At 51.1% G+C, this 20977-nt stretch overlaps 1 protein-coding gene and 1 long non-coding RNA gene across 6 annotated transcripts in view; one reads left to right on the top strand and one right to left on the bottom strand.

The window, feature by feature from the left end:
* The window catches only part of JAM3 (junctional adhesion molecule 3), a 32533-nt gene extending 13830 nt beyond the window's left edge, over window positions 1–18703 (bottom strand). The window contains exon 1 of the mRNA XM_040615952.1: window positions 18609–18703. Within this exon, the coding sequence (XP_040471886.1) occupies window positions 18609–18654 (46 nt within the window). The 5' untranslated portion in view covers window positions 18655–18703. The remainder of the gene's footprint in view (window positions 1–18608) is intronic.
* On the top strand, window positions 777–20717 carry LOC121098228. Of its 5 annotated transcripts, none has more exons than XR_005831213.1 (5): window positions 777–4976; window positions 14671–14961; window positions 15206–16177; window positions 17089–17288; window positions 20568–20717. It is a non-coding gene; the product is annotated as an uncharacterized LOC121098228 (long non-coding RNA). The 5 variants fall into 5 exon arrangements; XR_005831215.1 differs by lacking the exon at window positions 20568–20717 and having other exon boundaries at window positions 777–3798; window positions 4860–4976; window positions 17089–17835; XR_005831216.1 differs by lacking the exon at window positions 20568–20717 and having other exon boundaries at window positions 15206–15328; window positions 17089–17835.
* Window positions 20718–20977: the final 260 nt, after the last annotated feature.

The raw sequence follows: 20977 nt of genomic DNA, 5'->3' as shown, positions 1-20977 counted from the left end.
CGGTCTCAGCAGTACCAGGACCCCACAGGACAAAGTTGCCTGGAAGACCATTGAGCGTGTAGGTTCATCTGAAGATACAAGAATTTCAGATTTTGCTCTTAATTCACTCTTCCAGCTCACCACTAGAGAAGGCACGGGTATGCCTGTCTGCAAATAAGAGTACGTACAGTTCTGGAATGAAATCTTAACCTGTTTACATCTCCTGATTTAAATCTCCTGATTTTAACTCAGTCCTAACTTTCAGCCCTTGCCTCCAGTCCAAGGAGCTGGCTGTATGTTTGCTCCAAGTTGCAGGTTAAAAGCCCCTTCAAGCTGATAGAAGGGAGCAGCAGGCAGGTGGACCGCACTGATTTAAACTGGGATCTTAAAGACCTGATTGTATTTGCTGCAGAGAAGGTCCATTAAAATCCAGGCCATTTGTACAGGTTTTTTTAATTTCCCCCACTCCCTTCAGACAGGAGGCTTTACTGTTCTACCTCCTAATCAGCCAGCAAAGGCACTGGTACACACACAGCCTACACCCCCACCCTCAGTAGTGAAACAGGTCGCTAGCAAGGAGATACGGAGCCCTCTTAAGTCAAAAGCCTCTTTGCAAAGCAGCCTCCTTCCGCAGACAAACGTTCCTCCTCTCTCCCATGCAGGGAAGGCAGCGTAGGCGTTGCCTGGTGAAGACCACACGGCGCTTTCTGATGGTTTCCCAAAGTTTGCTCGCGTCACGTTGGGATGCAGCTGCAGACACACTGGCTCACGCATCCATCTGACAAGGGCTGCTGGAGGTAAGGATTTCACAATCTTTGGTTGCTGTTTTGCTCACGGCGTTGCAGCGTGTTTAGAGATGAGATACTACAGCCCTGCATATCTGCACCTTCACAAAAATGAGACAGCCTGTTCTCAGGATCAGACGTGCACGCCACCCACTTTGCAAATCCTTAGGCCCACACTAGGAGGAGGCACCATGAGCCATGCTGCAGAGCTGTCTGAACAGGAAGACTCCAAGCTTACTCATGGTCTTAGCATAAGTCTGAGCTCTTGGCTGGACATGTTGAGCTTGAACCTAGTCCACCAGCAGGTTCTCATGCTCTGCTCTCCCTAAGGGAGCACAGATGCTTTAGGAGAGAGCCAGAGCTGAGCCGATAGCTGGCAACCTGGGGGAAAAGCTCCCAGATGAAGGGCCTAGCACACTTAGCCCGTTGGATTGAAATAGCTTTTTGGAACAGACATGGCTCAAGAGACCAAGAGCCAGCTCCACAAAGGTATCTCAATGCTGTTGACATCGATGGGCATTTAATACTTTGCAGATATGGCTGCACGTGTCTTGCCCAACATCTGAATCTGTGCACGATCTGGTCCTAGCTCTCCTGTTTTCCCACACTCGTACGCTGGTTTCTGGCTTTTCTCCTGGACAGGACTGAATGTACGTGCAAGACGGGAAGGAAGCAATACTTGGGTGGATGACTAATACCTAATACTTAGAAGAGATTAAGATGGAAGCAGCAAGGCCAGAGAGCTTCCAGCACGTCGGATTGCATCTCTTTCTGTAAGGTATTTCGGGCCATCTTCAGCTCAAAGAAAAGATGGAAAGAGTTAAAACTTGCCCCTTAAAACCTGGGATGAAGGGTAATGGAGAGGGACCAGAAAGGAAACGTGAAAAGGAATGCTGTGCATAGAAGAGGCTGTTATTATCAGCCCTTGCATTCCTGAATAGTTTCTCCCTTCCCAAGAAAGAAACGCAAGGCTGAACCGATAGTCTCATTTTCCTTGGGTAAGCAACACGGAACAGGGCATGAAGCTCCTGCGTTGCATTGGATACCACTAACCGGGGGATTAAGTCCTGCCCAGATAATTTATTTTGCCTTGCTACTGGCCTCGGAGGTCAAGCCCCTGACACAGATGCTCTGGGCTCGCAATGTTACGCTGACTCTCCAGGAGGAAAAAACAGGGGCAGGTGGCCTTGCTGTGTGGCTTTGAGGGAAGGTCATTAGGCAGGAGAGCTTCTAATTACGTCTGCACCAAGATTCTGGCAAAAACCAGAAGAGAAATAAGGCAACAAGGAAACAATTACAGATCACTTGGCTAGGAAGGTATCAAAACAGTCACGTTGTACCAAGCGCCGTTCTTGCCGTTTTCATTAACAAATGGACAGCATAATTACATCTTCAGACTGGTCTGGCTCGCAGCCAATACAGACCGTGAAAATCAGTGCGTTCACAGAAAATGGGACATGAGGGGATCTCAGGAGGCCAGCGCATCCCCACCTCTGCTTCAGGGCAGGAAAACCCATGGGATGCAACTGAATTCTGCCCTGGATGTCTGCCGAGGTTCTCGCATGCAGTGTTTCCCCGTCATCGTTTTTATCTGTTAAAATGCTGTACATTTACCAGTTTAAGCCTCAGTCCCTTCAAATTCAGTGTCCCCTGCAATTCAGTAAAGATGTACGGTTCCAGTTCACTGGAGGGAAAAACTGAGGAATGGGAAGTCACAGGAAGAATAAGGAACATGCTCTCTCAGCCAGCAGTGGATGTGACATTCTGCGATCTCTCTACTGGATGAGAGCGCCTTGCAACAGCAAAAGCAAAGCCAAGGAACAAAAATGGTGAGCGCTGAAAAGAAGTGGGAATATTTGCACAGGGCAGATTTGAAACCAACCCTTCCTGCCTATTCCCACTTGCCTTCCATTGTTTCCCTAGCCAGCCCCAAGAATTGCCACACAGGCACATCCTACGTTATTTCTCACTTCAGCAAGTCCCTTTCCTCCCCAAAGTGGCAGATGCTGATACCAAATTAGTGCAAAGTGGGAGGGAACCAGCAGATAACTGTGATGAGAGCCAGGGGCAATGGTCTTCCTCCTGTCCTTTCCCTTCCTCCTGGCAGGGCTCTCGTTGCAGCAGACAGATGCTAAGGGAAGTCTCCAGGGCAGTCAGGCCAGTGAGACATGGCAGGGATCTCTGGCCAGGATCAGGGAGACAGAATGATCCATAACGGGAAAAGGGGCAAGTTCCTTTATTTTTGTCTTGTGTGGGAATTTGACTCAAGGATTGCTGTGAATCTCATAAGCCAAAGTGACGTTTTCCAGGCTGAGCGCCAGCCAACGCACAGACTTGATCTCAGCAGGTATTTGACTTCGACAGGAGCTGGGATGCTCGGCACCTGCCTGACCCTGGCTTTTGATGAGGACACATATCTCAAAAGCTGCCTGAAATGCAAAGACAGGAAATAAGCGGATATGCTATCAGCACCGCGCTTTGCAATACTCTTTAGTGGCTGGCTGTGTCCCAGCCATCAATACAGAGACTCGCAGGGTTTTAGCCTATAATCCTCTATTCCTCTGTCTGTGACTCTAATCTCTTGATCCTCCGTTCTCCTCCAGCCTAGAGCTTGACCAGCAAAACACAGATCTGAAGTTCTGCTTATCAGCCACCGACCATGTCATCTTCCTGTGGAAAATGGGAGTTGGGAAGAGAGTAGCAGTCATCAGAGCCAAGAGCTGAGAGTAGGCTAGAGAAGGGAACAGGAGAAGGCGTGAGCAAGCACACAGAGAAATCATTTATGACATGACTGAAAACAGCTCTCTCTTTAAGAACATTTTCTCCAATTTTACAGTATTATTTTTGTCTTTTTTTGTGTGCATAATTCTAGCCTCGGGTATAAACCACAATTGTCTAGTTAATGGCGTTGCACAAAACGTACAAATGAATATTGCAAGAGAATGACTGCAGGCGCCAGGGGAACATTCACATCTGCCTATGAGCGTGCGACCAAGAGCCTGTGAAACTACTGCCGTCATTCCATGCTGGAGAGGTGGGGCCGTCTTCTGTAAGGCAGCTTTGAAGCTTTGCAGTGAATCTGTCAGAACAAAGGATGCAGATCTACGAGGGAAAGAGGCACGCAGCGGAGAGCTGCGCGAGCCATGTGCACGCCCGCAGACGTGCGAGTTGGGGGAATCTCGTTCTAGGGGCAGCCCCGAGTCACGCAAACAGATCTGCAAAGACTTACCTTGTTAACATCAGCCTGAGCACAGGCTGCAAACCTGCAGAGGCAGTTGCACTGCCGGGTTCAACAGAGATTATTTTCTTAGGAAGTACATGGGGAATTAAAGGGAGCCCAAATGAAGTCACAAAGATGAAAAGCTTGACAATGCGCACTATTAGGAAGATGCTGGCATAAATCAGCAGGGGAAAAGGGAGGAAAGTAATGCCATGTCAGAGCAAAGAGTGAGGACAAAAGCCACTCTGGCTTGTCCCAACCTGGATTCCTGACCACGGCAAGCTTGTTTAATAGAGCAGAAAGGAGCCTTGCATGGAGGGGTTAAAAGATTACTTGTCCTCAGGGAGCTGAATTAGCCACATATCTGGGAACTAACTTCTCCCAGACCATGACTTGTTTTTCTCCTTAAACATCTCCTGCTGCTATTTTTAGCAGAGAATTTTCTCAGCTGAATGCTCCCAGTTGAGTCCTGGTCAGAGGCCCTTTTCCCAGAGAGATACCGGCCCAGCACCATGTGCTGGTCCCCAGTTCAGCTGAGCTCTGTTCCACTGTCCTGGCAGCTTTGGGGTTTACCTGTTGTGCTGCCAGCTCTCTCCCAAGGCAGGGGGGGGGGGGGGGGACAGTCCCCCTGCCCAGCCTGGGGCAGGAACGTTCAATGCCCTCACAGACCCCAAAAGCCAGGGGAGGCTGCGCTCTGGTCCACAGTTTCAGAAGCAGCTAAAGAAGAGGGTGGACAGGACTTGAGAACCACCTGCAGGCTTTTTTAGGAGTATGAATGGCAAAAAAGGTGGGAAGGAGATAGAAAGAAATTATTTGGTTGACATTAATAACAGGATCTGCTTCTCGGCACTAAAATCTGTTTGGATTCGTTCCAGTTCCTCCAAGGGAAGCCGGTATTGTTCGTAAAAGTTGCAACTAAAATCGGACTGGATACAGCTTAAGGAAATACCTCTCAGAGGAGAACCCTGCCTTGGCTGCTGGAAACAAACGAGGTAACTCCCTTCCTCTTCTCTGGTTTTCTTGGGGCCTTTATTCCTCTTTAGCCAAAATGCTAACCTGTCCATCCGTCCATCCATCACTCCCTTCCCCTGGCTCCTCGCTGCTCAGCCTCCAGCACAGAGCGAGTTATCTGTCTGCTCAGGCTGCCTGCCCACGTGCAGTGAGCGCTGTGTCACTCAGTGGGGCGGTTTGCAGGGGAGCGATGCTTGTGACTTCTTTTATCTACAGCCTGATTTAATAGCCGCCTGCCAGAGAGGGGCATGTCAATCAAAAGGCCACGACAGGGCGCATGGATGGACAAATCGAGCAAAATGGGAGTGAACCCCTGACTTGTCTGTGCTGATGTGCAGCTAAAGCTGGGGGACCCAGGAGGATCAAGCGCTTCAGATCCTGCGGAGGAAGCACGCGTGAGGCTGCAGTCCTGCGCTTGGAGAGCAGCAGCAGTCGGCTGGTTACAGCAGAGCCACAGTCAAGAAGGTCCCTCTAACAATGGCCCCTTCTTGGTCAGTGTATCTGTTGCCTGTGTGTCTTGGAGTCACGTCAGTGAAGCAAACAGATTGGGAACATATTTGTACTCCCCACAGCAGTACAGAAGCCAACCCAGACACAGAAGAGCAAGCTGGGCTCTTTTCTGCTCCTCGCCTCAGTGCCAAGTTTCCAACTCCGCTTGAAACCTGTGGCCGAGCCCTTCTTTGGCAGGGGTGAAGGGAGAGGACAGGCAGGGTCAGGAAATACTCTGCTTTCAGCTCGTGCTTGCAAAAGTTGGCGGCTGGCTGCAGGAGAGGGGAGCCAGGCTGAACTGAGCCGTGCACCTCTGAAGGTCCCCACGAGAGATGCAGTCTGGCACGGCACGGCTTGGCCCTTCCCCCTGGTTTGCTTCAACAAATGGGGCCAGAACCGCAGTCACCTGGACAACCCACAGATGCTGCACAAGGGCTTGTCCCAGTGGCCAGAGCTACCTTCAAAAAGCTTCCCCAGGCCCAGCAGGAATCCCAGGAGCCCCGGATTTCTCTCTTGACCTTCACATACACATTCCACCACATGGGCACTTAACCTTTGAGGCTCCTTTAAAAATGCCAGCGCCAGCGTTTTACAGATGAGTATGTTTCCCCTAACATCTGCCCCCTGTATCAGATGCTGCCAGAGCCTCTCTCTCTCCTGGCTCTGCTCCCAGCTGAAGGACAGACAATAGGCGTTTGAATGCTGTCTCCAGTTCCCCTCTCGAACAGCCTGGGGGACATGGCACATCAGAGCCAAGGCAGCGCTGAGCACAGCTTGCCAGCCAGCGACAAATCTCTCCGGATCATGCCCTGCCTTTTCTTCCCCTCCCAGTAGAGCTGAACCACTGGCTAGTTGATACTGGGCATGCAGGCCAGCTCTGCTGGGCAGGTCTTGGCAGCACCCAGCTAGCCAAGCTGAGGAAGTCATTTCTCAGCGCAGTACTGCGGGAGCCAGCCTGATCCCTTTCCGAATGCTGCCAAAATTGACTGACATCCTGGATTCCCCACCCTGCCGACCAGAGCACGGGATAACAGACCCCTCCTGTACCGCTCTGCCAGGCCAGCTCACCTCGAAACACCAGCCACCTCCTGGACTTCCCCTTGCTCGCTCTCAATAGCAGCATCTGGCTGCGATTAACTGATCCTGGCTGCAATTAACTGATCCAGGCCGTGCACGGGGCACAGAGAGAAGCAGTTCCACCTGCAGGAGGTTCGACAAGGGTTCGGTGAGAGCTGGCTTGGATTCTCCTGAAGAACCACTGTTCCATCTTTCTAGATATAGCCCTGCTTCTCGCATCCTGGAGCCGTTCAGCCTGTTTGGCACCGCTTCTGCTGCTTCAGAGACAACAGAGAGTGAGAAAAACCTGTCCAGACACCATTTACCTTCCATGGGCTCCCATTGCCACATCAAAGCACCACATCAAACAAACCTGCAAACTGGCCAAGGAATAATCCCCACCCAGCTCTCCTGTGCCAGCTCCAGCCAGAGGCTGTCAGACCCATCCCGTCATGCTTCAGAGGTCACCTTTAATCCAGGCCCTTCTGATAAGGGGAAGAGAGGCAGGATGAAAAATATTATTACAGGACCATCCACAGAAGTTACCTGGCTTCAGCCTGCTCTAGTGGGGGTTGTGTTCTTTCTGCTCGGCATCCAGTACAAGCAGAAATCTCACCTGTCTCCTACCCATAATCTGCAAAACTCCATCTCCTTTCAAAACCAGCTATACAAGACAGTCCTCCTGGCAGTCCCACTTGTCCCGCCTGCTCAGATGCTGGATCCCTTACCTTTCCAAAGCCCCGTGCGTGAATGCCGAGCAAGCTTTGCTACAACCCAGGGACCAGAGAATATCTTCCTATGGCACCCAAGGAAACGGAGGTCACAGAGAACTACAAGCAGCCTGTCCGCCATGAGCAAGTCCTTATCAGAGCAGGACAATGTCACAAGAGCTCAGGTCGATGCTCAAGATACCTTGAAACCAAGGGAGCTGGAGAGGTTTTTAGGTCACTTGAGCACAAGTTGCTTGAAGTCACTGCGATGGGGAAGCACCTGGCACTAGCATCAAGCACTGACCCCATGCAGCCACCACAAGAGCAACATCTAGCTCATTATTTTAATAAGGGTCCTTTGAAATACCTTCTGTGTGAGAGACAGCTAAGAAAATCCAGTCTGGCTTCATTCTGTCTCAGGCAGAAACAGCCTTTATTTAGCAAACTGCTGCTAACAGCTCTGTCTCATTAGTTAGTGTTTAAGGGAACCAGGCTGCAATTGTTCTGAAGTCTGGCATTGGAGAAAGCCTTGATAATGAGGTCTACAGGAGACGATTCCTCCTGACAGGCCCACAATGACCTAGAAATCCTACTTAATTCCCTGTCAGTGGAAAGTGCTGAGTAACAGCGAGGTGTGGAGGCACTGGAGGCTGCTTTGAGAGGGCGGCTGCAGCCTCTGTTCACACTTTGGGCTGTGATGCAAGAGCTCGAGGGTGGAAAAGCCAACGCCGCTCAGCTCTGCAGCAGCTCCCCAGATAAAGCTTGCCCGGCAGACAGACGGGGGTTTGCTCTGGGAAGGTTTGTAGCCTCATCTGGAAAAGACTTGCCACCACACAGAGCACGCAGAGTGCTGGGGGCAGAAGTTGCTGTTTAACACAACAGTAGAGAGAAGAGGAGGCATTTGGAAAGAGCCTGGTGCTAGCTAGAGCTCCTTTGGAGCCCCCTCAACAGCAGCGCCTGGATCTGGTCTTCTCAGAGCAGTAGGCATTGTCTCCTCTGGATCACGCTGCTTGCAAACTGTGCTAAAACCCTGCCAAAGGCTTTTAGCTCCCTGACTCAAACAGCTCAATATTTACCTACGCCCCTGGGTCTGACATGCCCAGCAGCTCGGCAACTTCACCTGCACGGCTACTGTGGCTACCAACAGAGACTGTGCAGGCAGTTTCCCCTGCCACATCCTGGAATTGCACGGGTGCCTGTCTCATCTCACCTGAATGTGGGATGAGCAGCGGCTCTCTGCCACACCAGGCAGCCTGCGTGCCTTGGAGGCATTGTTGAGCTTTTGACACGTCCTGCCCCAACCACTTGTCCCCGTTTCCTTGGAGAAAAAGGCAGCAGGCTGGCCCAGGCTTGGGCCACTGACACGCTACTTTCAAGTGGTTTGTTTTCAACGAGCAGCATGTGTACCACAGCTGGGAACCTCTGGGCTGGATGGCCGCAGCCAGCTAGGTTGGAAGATGAGGCAGAGGGACTCAGCTGGCACGTGGGCTGGATACAGCTGACCTTGGAGACCACCCCCAATAAAGACCCTTACAGGCATGTGCTTGCCACCTGTTTCAGCCAGCAGATGAGGGACTAAACCAGGAATTCTGGAACTCAATGCACACTCTGTTAAAAAAATGGTCTGAAGACTGCCACTCACGTGAAGCTGCCGCTGATGCGCGCTCTCTTACCGATCCTTGCAGATGCAGCCACCTTTGCCCATCATGTGCACAACTGCTACTCCCACACTGCAAATGCAGCCCTGTTTAAAGTACAGCACAAACCTGCAAAGAACTGCTGTAAAAAAAAGAAATGTGGAAATGAAACCACCAGCCAAAACAGTGTCTAGAGACAACTCAAGCCAAGTCCCTCGAATGTCAGCACCAGAAGGAAGGCTCTGAAGTGGAGAACCTAGCTCACTCTGCACCAGCTCTGCTGGCACAGACAGAGGATCTGCCTCAGAGACATGAGGAAAAGACATATGCTGAGAAAGGAAGGACCAGCTTTATTTTACCAGCCTGTGTTCCCACCAGAGATGTGCTTTAAAGACTGCCTTGCAAAGTAGGAATTAGATCCAAAGGTGCCTATGCATCTTCCTTGCTGTCATCCCCTTACCAGTTATCTCCAGCCTGCTCTGAGCCAGAAGATGAAAGGATCGTAACACCACTTATCTTCCCACTTAAGAGCATCCTTAATGGCTTGCTGTTAAAGAGGAGGACACTCAAGCCTCAGAAAGCAGCTGTAAATTCTGCAAATGGGCTCCCTTGCATTTCTTTGAAGGAGCTACTGCTTCTCAATGAGGGACACAATTAGGAAAAGAAAACTAGGGAGGGAGGAAAAGCAGGAAGCCTTTGCAGCAAGGAGAGGCTTTGCCTCACGTCCAGAATGTGGAGCTGAGCAACAGATGTGAGACGTATGGCATGTGTGTCTCAGAAGTGACCGAGGATGAGCCAGGAATTTAAAAGCTCCTGGGAAATACTGAAGCAGCCAGAGTTTTGACATGTTTGTCACTAGACCGTAAGAAGCTCCAAAAACACGCTCTCCTCGAGACCGTGCGGTGCTACAGCCAAGAAGGTTAGCGGTCCCCTTCCATGCTGCAGACAGAACCGCTGCATGCAACCCTGCCCTGGCTCTAACAGATGAGACCAGGTCACTGCACATCCTCTGGGCTTCTCCGACAGAGCCTGCTGCCTCATCGCCGAACCTGACCCTCATCTCCTCTCCATCCCGGTGAACCTGGGGCCAGCTTGCCTTTGTCATTTAATAGCTGAGTCAAACCCTCAGAACGGCCAAACAGGATCTGTTCCAAATATTTGCAGAAAGAAGAGGATCTAGGAGCCTGCAGCAGAACCCCAGGAGCCTCCCCGGGCGAGGAGAACAATCCCTGTTGTTGACCACCAGCGGGCTGCCAGTGAGCAACGGGCATGGCTTGGCACAACGTCAGGAAAAAGCCCCCCAAGTCCTCCCATGCTCGCAGGGCACCGGGAATAAACCGGGATGTGGAGTCCCCTCCATCCCCTGGCACAGCCCCAGCCACCCAGCATCGCAGACTTGTCAGACCCCACCGTAGCTCAGCTGTTCATCTGGAGAACTCCAGGCACAGCTGGCAATGGGGAGAGGGGGCACCCGAGCGCCTTAGAAGCCGCTGTCAGCCCAGCCGTGGACTTCAAAGGGCTCATCTTGCCCCGCTGCATGGGAGAGCACGCGGTGCCTGTGGGTGAGGACAGCTGCGTGTTGGCCGGGCCCACCAGAGGGGTTTGGATGGAAGCAGAGAGAAGTCGGTACCTGGTTTAACCTCCCCTCCAGCACGCACAAGGCAGCTCCGGCAGGCAGAGCTGCCCTGTTATTTATGGGATGTTGAAAACCGGCCAAAATGAAGGGAGAACTCCAGATACATAAGGATGCTGACCAACCCAAGTAGCCCGTTCTGCTCGAGGGAGAGCCCCTGAGATTCGGGAGGCGATCACAAGGCACTCTGCCTTTCATCTCCAGATCGCCTGTTCAAAGGGAGCTCCATCAGCACCGACCGAGCCGTAGCTAACTAAGAGCTGTTTGCTCATGCACAAGAAATGAGATAAGTCATTGCCTCCTTGCTCCCTGAGAAATCAGACCAGCCCCGTCCTTATACACTGTGCAATCTCAGCAGGGTAGCTAAGACCAAAGAGGGAAAGAAACCAGCACCTCCTCTACTGCAGGAGCTACTAGATCAACCAGGAGATCCGTGGTGGTTGAAGCTAACCTGTTCCGTGGCATGTGAATCCAGTCCTGACATTTGCACAGATCCTTCATGCTAACCAGGGGCTGGGTGTTACTCTTTCTGCTTTGGTCCCTGGTATCTATAAACACCTCAACCAAACCAACCCACTCCCCCAAGGACAGGGGGCTGGTGGCCGGGGAGGTCAGCGCTGCTCCAGAGGTGCCAGTCGCTGCTGTGCACGGAGCTGGGACTTCCCTTTCTAATGCGTGTCACTGAGGCACAGGACCTTGCTACTACGAAGCAGATGTTTTCCAGGCTCTAAAAATAACTTAACTCCAAACAACATGGTGGGTATAAATAAATATTTATCTTCGGGCTTTTGCAGAGATCAATGCAGAAGGAAAAGATTAAAGCCAAGATTTAAGTGTGTATTAAAAATAGCTGTTGATAAGATCCTTTGAAGGGGATAAAAGCTGTTTTACAGAAGGCAGCGAGAACTGCAGGACTTTGCAACACCTTCCCTGCCGTGAACTGTGTAAAATCCCGGAAATCATTCAAGAGAGTGTTAGCAGCCAGAGCCCTCAGGAGGAAGTCCATTAGCAGGCAGCAATCTCCTTAATGGACCCTCGGGGTATGTGGTAGCTACCTTGCCTACGGACACTCCGCTTCTTTCCACTGCTGCGCTTCCAAGGGCTGCTCACGCAGCCATTAGCATCCAGCACTCTCAGGGATGCTCCTCATCTTTATGGCAGCCCAACAGCGCGATGAATTAGTCTTTTGGGTGGCTTTCATTGAGTGAGGAGGACACAAATTGGTATGGCGAGGGGTTTTTTGGTTTTGGGGTTTTTTTGTCTGACATCACCTAGCAAAGACAAACACTGATCTGCAAACAGAAGCTGTACATGCTACTGTAATGCAGGTAAAGGCAGTAACATCTGTCACGGCGTTTTTTTTCCCAAGGATGACATCCTAGCAAAACGAAAATATTGTCTCCATGGCAGACCTTGGCCTAAAAGATCAAGCAAAGCCTTGTACGTTTATGTGCAGACAAAATCATTACGTCCTCAGCTGTGCAACTGGCTCCGCTCGAGCGGGTCTGAGAGAGCATGCAGCCACCCCAGGGAGGTGGGAAGTGGCAGGAACCTTTCTGCAGGGAATGAAAAGCAGGGAATGAAAAGCAGGGAATGAGAAGCAGGACTGCTGTGCAGAGCACTGCTGGCTCTGTCAAAAGGTAAGCTGGGTTTCCCAAAACAGCTGTCTGCCATGACATTGCTTACCAGGCTTATTCCTTACTGCTAATGAAACAAAAATTCTGACTTAAGATAATATGGGCTCCTTCAGCAACCATTGAAGGACTTCATGGTTACACATCTTGAGACATACTGGACCAGACTGTCAAAAACGGCAAGTGAATGAGGTATCTCAGGTGGAGCAGGCAGGGAAGTCGGATGCTTTCAACGAGCTAAATTTTTAGAAGCATTATACTTATACCCTCCAGAACAGAGTCTAAACCAAAATACCCCAATTCACATCCCACCTGTAAAATGCCAGCCACTTCTCTAAGAAACTGGCCCAAAGTTTATTAAGGTGGGAATTTTCAGAAGAGCCCACAGGCATTAGAAATACAGCCCAGTAACGGGAACAAATCCCCTTGGATTTCAGTGGGTTTCTCCAGCTCAGCAGAAAATCTTACCTAGGCCACCAAAATAATTTTTAATGGTGCGATTACAAATCTTGAAATACTGCTGAACATTGTCAACTGCTACCTTTTAGCCGCGTGCCAAAGCTAGAGTAAGTCTCTGGCACACTGGAGTTTTCAAGCCCAGTGTGTTCAAATGAGCCAGCTGCACCCAAATGAATTAAGAGGGCTCCTAAAAACCTGCTGATCTTAACATTTGTGTTGTAATAATCAGGTACATTGATGGGAGTAGGTCCTGGCTTTAACTCTGAAATCCCTGGGATTTATGACTTTAAAAAAAAAAAAAGAAAACCTTAAGCATTATCTGAACACAATTTAATTTCATCTACTTCATCTATCGCTGCACTGAAACCTTCATTTCCCCTTGTAACCGACTCTGTGTTAAGCCCTGTGCTCTGTTCCACGAGGGACACTACATAACTCCATACATTATATTATTTATACTGACAAGCGATGCTTGCATGACAGAACAATTACTATTATTTTTTTTTTTTGAGCTTATCTGAAGTACCTGTGGGCTGTCAGGTTACAGCATGTATGTGGCTGGGTTTCTTTTTAATTAGTTAATGCCGGCCCAGTGTTGACTGGACTCCCATTTGACAGCTCTCAGCAGTTTGCAGGTGAGTTCATGGGAATCCTACCCAACTGTGCTCTCAGGAACAGGGAAAATTGCAGAGGTCTGGGTGGTGGTTGGGGTTTTTTTTGCCAAATCCCCTGTATAAATTTTGCTCCTGCATCTGCTGCTCTTTTCTCTGCCAGTTGCCTGGTTTGGAACATGTACCAGAAGCAATTTCCTTTGATACCCAACGCAGCAGAGAAGGAGCTTTGACAAAACACTGCAGAACTGCAGAGGAACACCCCCTCTAGACCTTGCTTCTTGCCTGTTTTTTCTAAGAAATCTGAAGGCCTGGCTTAAGATGCTGCTCTAACAAGCACTGGGCACCAGCTCAGTTACGCAGCTGTCTTGGGTTTGCACTTTGAAGCTGTGTGTTAAACAGCTGAACTTCTGCACAGGAGCCACACAAAGCTTTCTTACAGCACGAAACACAGCAAAGCAGTCAAAGTTAGTGACTGCCGAGGAAGAAGTGATAACAGAACCTCAGCTGACCATTCTCCTGCAGGAAACATCTTTAACGTATAGCTCCCTCAATGTGTATCCCCAGAGAAAGGCTGCTCAGCCTCCGCTTATCTAAAATGAGATGCAGAAATCTGTGAGGAGCTGGTTATCCTGGAGACCCACGTTCTGGCGAAGTCCATGGAGCACCTTGCTGTCCTGTTCCCCACAGATGGGACTCTTTCGCTGGCTAAGTCTCTAGAAAAAAAAGAATGAAACTCTCTAAACAATACCTCTGATCTCAAGTTAATACTGTGGATGTTAGCACTCTGAAGGGTCATAAGCAAACAGAGACCTGAGCTTTCCAGCCAAAAAAAAAAACAAAACCAAAAGGGGGGGTGGGGGGGGGGGGGGGGAAAGGGCAGTTTTTATGTTACTGTTTATTTTTCTGAAACTGAAAATTCTCCTTGCCAGCATGGGAGTTGGAGAACTGCAGCCCAGCAGGTATTTCCTCTGCTCCAAGAACAGCTATGGACAGAACTGCACCCAAACAGCAATCCAGCCCCTTTGGGTGAAAATTAAAACCGTGTCCAGAACTTTCATTACTGCAATTAAAGCCATTAACTGGTTCTTAGGCCATGTCCTGACTCAGCGAAGGAATGGCTTTTGCTGCACACACCCTTACTCCTCCACTACGTGCAACTGATGTTTAGTGGTTGATCCTGTGTATCGTAAAAACATGATACTCCCTGGGGGCTCAGAGCGAAGGCAAACAGCCCTTATCAATTGGAAAAAGATGGTGTAGTTCATATTCCAACTGATAGATAAACCAGATTGAGAATGTAATTATCCTAATTAATTTTATATCTCGAATTAATCTCTTCTTATATAAACAGCAGTTTCAAAGCAGGCCACCAGCTTTTACGCAGAGAGCAGTTGTTTTATCTTGTTGAGGGGCATGTTAGCAATGCACGCTCTTGTTTTGCAGGAAAGGACTCTTGAGGACTCGGGATCCTGGTTGGTCTCCGGAAATCTTTCCCCTTGCTAACTCCCTCCCACCACTTCAGGCCTGCTCCGTAAGGAGTTCATGAACCTTCTCCGGATCATCAGGGCTTGATGCAATCAACTGTGAAGCATTAGCTCTAAATATACGACTGGGAGGCCAATTCTGCTTCAACACACAAAGACTCATCGCAGAGGATGGTAAAGCAGCAAGCGCAATTTGCAAGAGAAACTTAAATAATAATCCAAGCCGCAAGGAAAGCAGGAGCAAGTGGGGGTAAGGAATGGTTTACCCCTCGGTATAGTATATTTATATTTATATGTATAAAGCGCCTATCACCATATCAATAAACATTCTTTGGAACCACTCTTGACGGTTCCTTCGAGGTGGACTGAGGTTAGGGGCATACCGGCAGGAGGCTCAGAAATCTGGCCCACCCACAGCCCTTATGCAGAGCAGCTTTTGTCCTTATGTGTGAAGCTAAATGCAGGAGCTCATTCCGCTTTATTTACTTGTTTAGGTGATTTCTGGCGATTCAACATGTGTTCCCGGTGCAAACCCTCAGTGTGTGGACAGATAATTGAAAAACAGCTGCAGCAGGCCAAGAGACCCAGGATTCAACTCGTACAAGGAAAATAAACAGGTCAGGAAAAGAACCTAAGTTCACGATCAGAGCAACATCTCAGTCCACCGAGCTCTTTCTCCTCACTAAAGAAAACACATTTTACTCTTTGAATCTGCTTGTGCTTCAGTAACCGAGTAATTCCCAGAAGTATTCAGAGCAAGAGGGAATGTGCTGGTGTCACGTTCTTTGTCAACAGCTGTAAAGTAGATGTGCATCCAACTCCTCTTTGGTGGTGATGCCAGATATTGCTTACCCAAATAGGAACACCAAGCCCTTCCCAAGAATTTTTTTGAAGATGTTATTAAGTGTCTGATTTTGGCATGGCTCTCAAAGCCGTTCGTCCCTACTTTTTACTGCCTGTTGAAAAGAAAGCAATACTGCAAATACTTCCCATCAGAAAATGCCAACAAGCAACTTATCATAACTGCAATAGAGCTAACAACATTTCCACCAAGTGATTTTTGGCACTGACAGCTGACTCGGAACAGTTGTTGGTGGCTGGGACAGATGGATATTAAAAAGAAAAGAAAAAAAAAAAAGAAATGAGAACTTCTACTCTGTAGAGAGTTTGAGAAACCTTTTGCAAAATCCAACATATTACCAAAACCTCAGATTCAAATCAAAGGGAGATTTGAATATACTGAGCTTTAAAACTGAAACGTGCCAAGAACCTGCCTTATCTCCCTATCAAGGACTATAGTGTATCAACATGTTTTATTTTCAATAGAAAATACTTGAGAGTTTTAGGAAAGTCTCTACAGCTCTGCCTTCAGCACAGCATGCGAAATCCTCAAAATCCAAATGTTTGTTTCCACGGGGAAGCTTGCAACAGAGACCTCGAAGTAGGACGTAACATCGATATCAACTGTAAGCCCCACTTTCCATCACTGATGCCAGTAACTTCTACTAGTTTAATTATGACCGTGGATTCTCCCTGATGTGCAGAAGCTTTAGATGCCTGCAGTGCCCGGAGCTGGGTATGCACCGAATGCTCCACGCTTCATGGGTTACTGCTTTGTGGCAAAGTGTTCAGGCCACGGTGAAGAACAGGGTCTGTTCTGGCACCAGTGCTGCAGGAGGGGGCAATCCCTGCCCTGCAGCACTTACAGCCTAAGCAGCACCGACTGCCTAAAGCATACAGGTCAGTCTTGCAGCTTGGGATCTCAGCATCCTTAGCTTTGTCACCTTCCTTCTGTGCCTTTTCTTGCACCAAGTAGTCAGCTGGCATCAAACACATCCTTACAGTCACGCTCCTATCCCACTATCCATCACCAACCCTGCAGTACATGTTTAATTTTATGTACTGCTGACAGCGTAACCTTAACTTAGGGGGATGTTCCCCAGTGTGTAAAGTCAAGCATAGTGGAACAAACTTTTTTTTATTCTCGACCTCGCTTCTTCCCACTCTTCTGGGCTTATGACCACAAATCTGAAAACAGCTGGAAATCACTACAGGACGAGGCACTTTGATTTGGCCCTAATCCTTTGTATTTAAATGGAGAGCAAAGCCTGTTGCCACTTGGTTCGCTCACCAGATAAATGTTCTCAGGCAGAGGTATGAAATGAGTGGTCTTTGGCTGTTTTTAGCAACTTTTGCGTGTCTAAAGAAAGGCAGAAGTATCTGTAGTTCATTTCCAGCCTGGCTATCTTTTAGGCCAAATTCAACAGGACACTTTGGCACTGCTCACGTAACAGAGGAGGGAAACGGGGCGGCTTTCTACCTTGCAGCCCCACTGTAAGGAAGAGTTGTGCTAAGCTGGTCATTTTTCTCCTTCAAGAGGAGCATCCCAATCCAGAGTTAGCACCTGGAAGACTATGCGGTGCTCCAGGATCAGGAACTCCCAGTTTCTTCTGCTGAAACTGTTTCTGCTACAGACCACAGCAAAGCAAGCGAACAACAGACCCTGGAGCCCGTGACACCCGTCTCATCGCAAATGTGTGTCAGAGTCATCTTCTCACCTCTCCACTCACTTTTTTGGTAAGCAGTGCCCAAATCTCACTTTATTGGAGGCCCAAGAGGCTCCGCAAGTTTTTTTCAACTCACTGGAGAATTTTTTTGTCCTTAGGTAAACTGTTGGAAATATTTCAATACACTTCAGTCTTGAGTCGACCCGAAACAGTTATCGGGGGGTGTGTAACACACGTGCATGCATGCACAGCCCCGTGCATTTTAGTAATCAGTTGCTGGTTGTCACCCTAACCCCACTCTGTCCCGTTTTCTCCTCCTGCCATCTGGGCGTGGAGGGGGGGGGAGGGCAATGCAAGCCCACCGGCTGCTGTCCCCCTCCTCGTCCCCCCACTATTAATAGCCAGACAACAAATGAGCCCAAATTCATTCCTGAGCGGAATTAGCAAATGTTTTTGCAATTAAAACTGCAAACATTCATGCGGGGCCCCCGGAACAATAGGCGCCTGTGCCTGGTCTTGAATAGGCACTAGTGTCCGCCCTGCCTGCCTGCCGAGCCTGCACATTCCTGGCACCCTCAGCCCTGGGCCCGCTCCTCGCTGCGCTGGGGGTTTGGGATGTTTCCCCCCTCTCTCGTCTCGTCCCGTCCCGCCCCCCCCCACCACCACTCCCCGCAGCACCACGCTCCCGCCGGGGGAGCCGGTGAGGTCGGGGCTGCCCCGGACCCCACGGCACGGCCCCACCCCCGGCCCGGCGGTGAACAGCCCGTCCCTGCATCCCCCCGGGCCGGGGTGCGCATCCTCCCCCTCCCTGCGCCGGGACAAGGGCCGGGGCACCGCATCCCCCTTCCCCGGTTCCCCGGGACCCCGACCGGGGGCAGCACAGCATCCCTCTTCCCCAGGACCCAGACCGGGGGCAGAGCATCCCCCTTCCCCGGGACCCCGACCGGGCCAGCGCATCCCCCTTCCCCGGGACCCCGATCGGGCCAGGGCATCCCCCTTCCCCTGTTCCCTGGGTCCCCGGGCAGCGCATCCCCCTTTCCCGGTTCCCCAAGACGCTGACCGGGGACAGCGCATCCCCCTTCGCCGGGACCCCGACCGGGCCAGCGCATCCCCCTTCCCCGGTTCCCCAGGACCCAGACCGGGGGCAGAACATCCCCCTTCCCCGGGACCCCGGGCAGCGCATACCCCTTCCCCGGCTCCCCGGGACTCCAACCGGGGGATGGACATCCCCCTTCCCCGGTTCCCCGGGACCCCGACCGGGGGACAGCGCAGCATCCCCCTTCCCCGGGACCCCGACCAGGGACAGCGCATCCCCCTTCCCCGGTTCCCCGGGGAGTGGGATGTCCCCGGGGTGTCCCCGCTGTCGCCTGCTGCGGTGGCCGGGACTCACCGAGCAGGGGCAGGAGCAGGAGCAGCGCCGGCCGCCGCAGCGCCATGATGGGGTGTGCGGAGCCGAGCGCGCCGCGCCGAGCCTGCGCACTGCCCGGGCGGGGGGGGCGGCGGGGGCGGGGGGACCGCGGGGCCCGTTGCCGCGGAAACCAGGCGGGGGGGCGCGGATCCCGGCGGGGGGCCGGCAGTAGGTCTTGCCGGAGGGGGCAGGCCCCGGAGGGCAGGGCTGGAGCGGGGAGGGGGTACTCCCCCATCCCCATCCCGCAGCCCCGAAGGCGGGCGCATCCCGCTGGTCCTCCCGCCGCCTCCCGGGAAAACGGGCCCGTGCGGGTGGGAAGAGGCGCCGGGGCAGCGCTCGCTGGGCGCCGCCGGGGGAAACTGGCCGCCAGTACAGCGCTGGGAGGGCTGTGCGTGGTGCTGAGCCGGCAGAAGCTGGAAAAGGAGCTTGAAGGCAATGTTTGGCTGAGCAAAACCCACCCAAGTTTTGCTCTAGAGCGGGTGCTTCCCCCTGGGTTTAATAAGAGCCCCTAAACCTAGGGATTTCTCGGTGAAAACCCCCTAAAATGCTGCCTCACGCTGAGCTGTGCCTTTCGCTATAAACTTTTGACCAACTCAGAGGAAGTTGAGTTGACCAACAGCCAGCAGGGCAGAGGCTTTTCCCAAGGAGCTTCCCCGAGTCCTCAAGCGGTACCCAACCCTCCGGCCGCAGCCACGTGTTTCCCATAGGGATCCTGCCCTGGCAAGGGGCTCTGCACAGGGAGCATCCCGAGCCACTGCGCAGCCCTCGCAAGTGTCCCAGAACCTTTTTCCTTTGATTAACAGGAAAAAACAAAAATTATCAGCACCGGCCACTCACCCCAAATGGAGCGAGTCAGCCTGGGTTAATGCTGATTCCTGCGTCACTGTCAGTAGCGTGTGATGGGGATGTAATTAAGATGCTGCTGAAGATGAAGCAGCTGGAATGAAAGCCGAGCTCTTCTCTGTTCCGTAAACCGGCTCGGCAGAGCTGGTAGAAATTAAGGGATGTAAAAATGTATTTAACTTGATAATGTAGCAGATCCAACTCAAGATGCTAATGAGTAGATTTAAAGGGCTGATCTGAGCCTGGTGAAATTAATACAGAGTCTCATCAATTCTAATGGCCAGATGGGACATTTCACTGGGGATGAAGGGGAAGGAATCGCCTAATAACACTATATGGCTTAAAATCTGACTCTACCAATCTTTGGGTTGGGTCTTTGTTGAGCAAGGAGTCATTTTAACACAGTCCGTTCAGACTGGCCTGACAGGAGGTGTAAAATATGATGACATAGAGTATAATCAGTGAGAAAGTGTAATCACTGAGCTGCCAGCTTCCTCTTCAACTTCCAGCAGCAGCTTGATCAGGGAAGAAGTGGAGCTGAGAAAGGGGGAACAGGAAAGGATGGGGGGGGAGGGGCAGGGGGGTCTAGCCCCTGTGCTCCTTCTGGCCTTCCAAGCTGTAGGTACAGGGCCAGGTGAAACGTGGACCTGTGAACAGCCTGCAGCACCTTGGGCTTTCCACATGGGAAACCCGGCTCATCCCATCCGTGCGGGAGTGGGGAAGAGCCGCGCTGGGGGAGCGGCGGCCGGGCTGTGCTGCGCTGCTGTTCCCAGGCCAGCTGGCCCGCGTGATGGGGAGCTGGAGCTGTGCTAAGGGGCTCGTCTCAGCCTTGGTTTCCCTCCCGAGGCAGCTGGAGCTTAGCCTAGGTGTGCACTGAGAGATGTTTGTGCATAATCAGTGCAGGCAGAGGCCAGGTTTGAAGTCAACTGGCAAAGCAGATACGACCTTAGCGCCGTCATATCACACCAGGGCGTGAAATCTTGAACATCATCTTGTATATACGTCCTCGCATAGGACATACATGCCGATTGCCCATCTCAGGCAGATACGACTAGTACCAGCGCTTCTCTTTATGCTGCCTCCATGGTTTTATTACAGCGAGGTTCTGCCTTTTGATCTGCCATCGCCACTGAGGAGCCATCTGAAATGGGAAACTCAACAAGCAAAAGGAGTCGCAGTAAATATTATACAAGAACTGTAGCGCCCATCAAACCAGAACGGCAAAGCGCTGTGGTGTAAAACATTGATTTTCACACACAAATGGAGCTCCCATTTCATTATTTAATGTTGAAACAAGTAACTAGAATAAAGCATGCACTAAGGGCAGCCCTGTGTAGTGCAGGGGTGTATTCAGGCAGCTGATGAGGGGCAGCATAAACCTGTCTCTTCTTTGATTTCTTTGTTCTCTGAAGAGCTTAAAACAAGGAGAGGAATCTGCAGGATGAGAGGGAGGGAGCATGTGTCCTGCCAAGGAGCCTTCCCGAGCTCCAGCAAAAGCCTGTGGTGGG

Source organism: Falco naumanni, chromosome 16 (genome assembly GCF_017639655.2).
Source record: "Falco naumanni isolate bFalNau1 chromosome 16, bFalNau1.pat, whole genome shotgun sequence".
Classification (NCBI taxonomy): domain Eukaryota; kingdom Metazoa; phylum Chordata; class Aves; order Falconiformes; family Falconidae; genus Falco; species Falco naumanni.
This window is presented reverse-complemented; position numbering and strand designations above follow the sequence as displayed.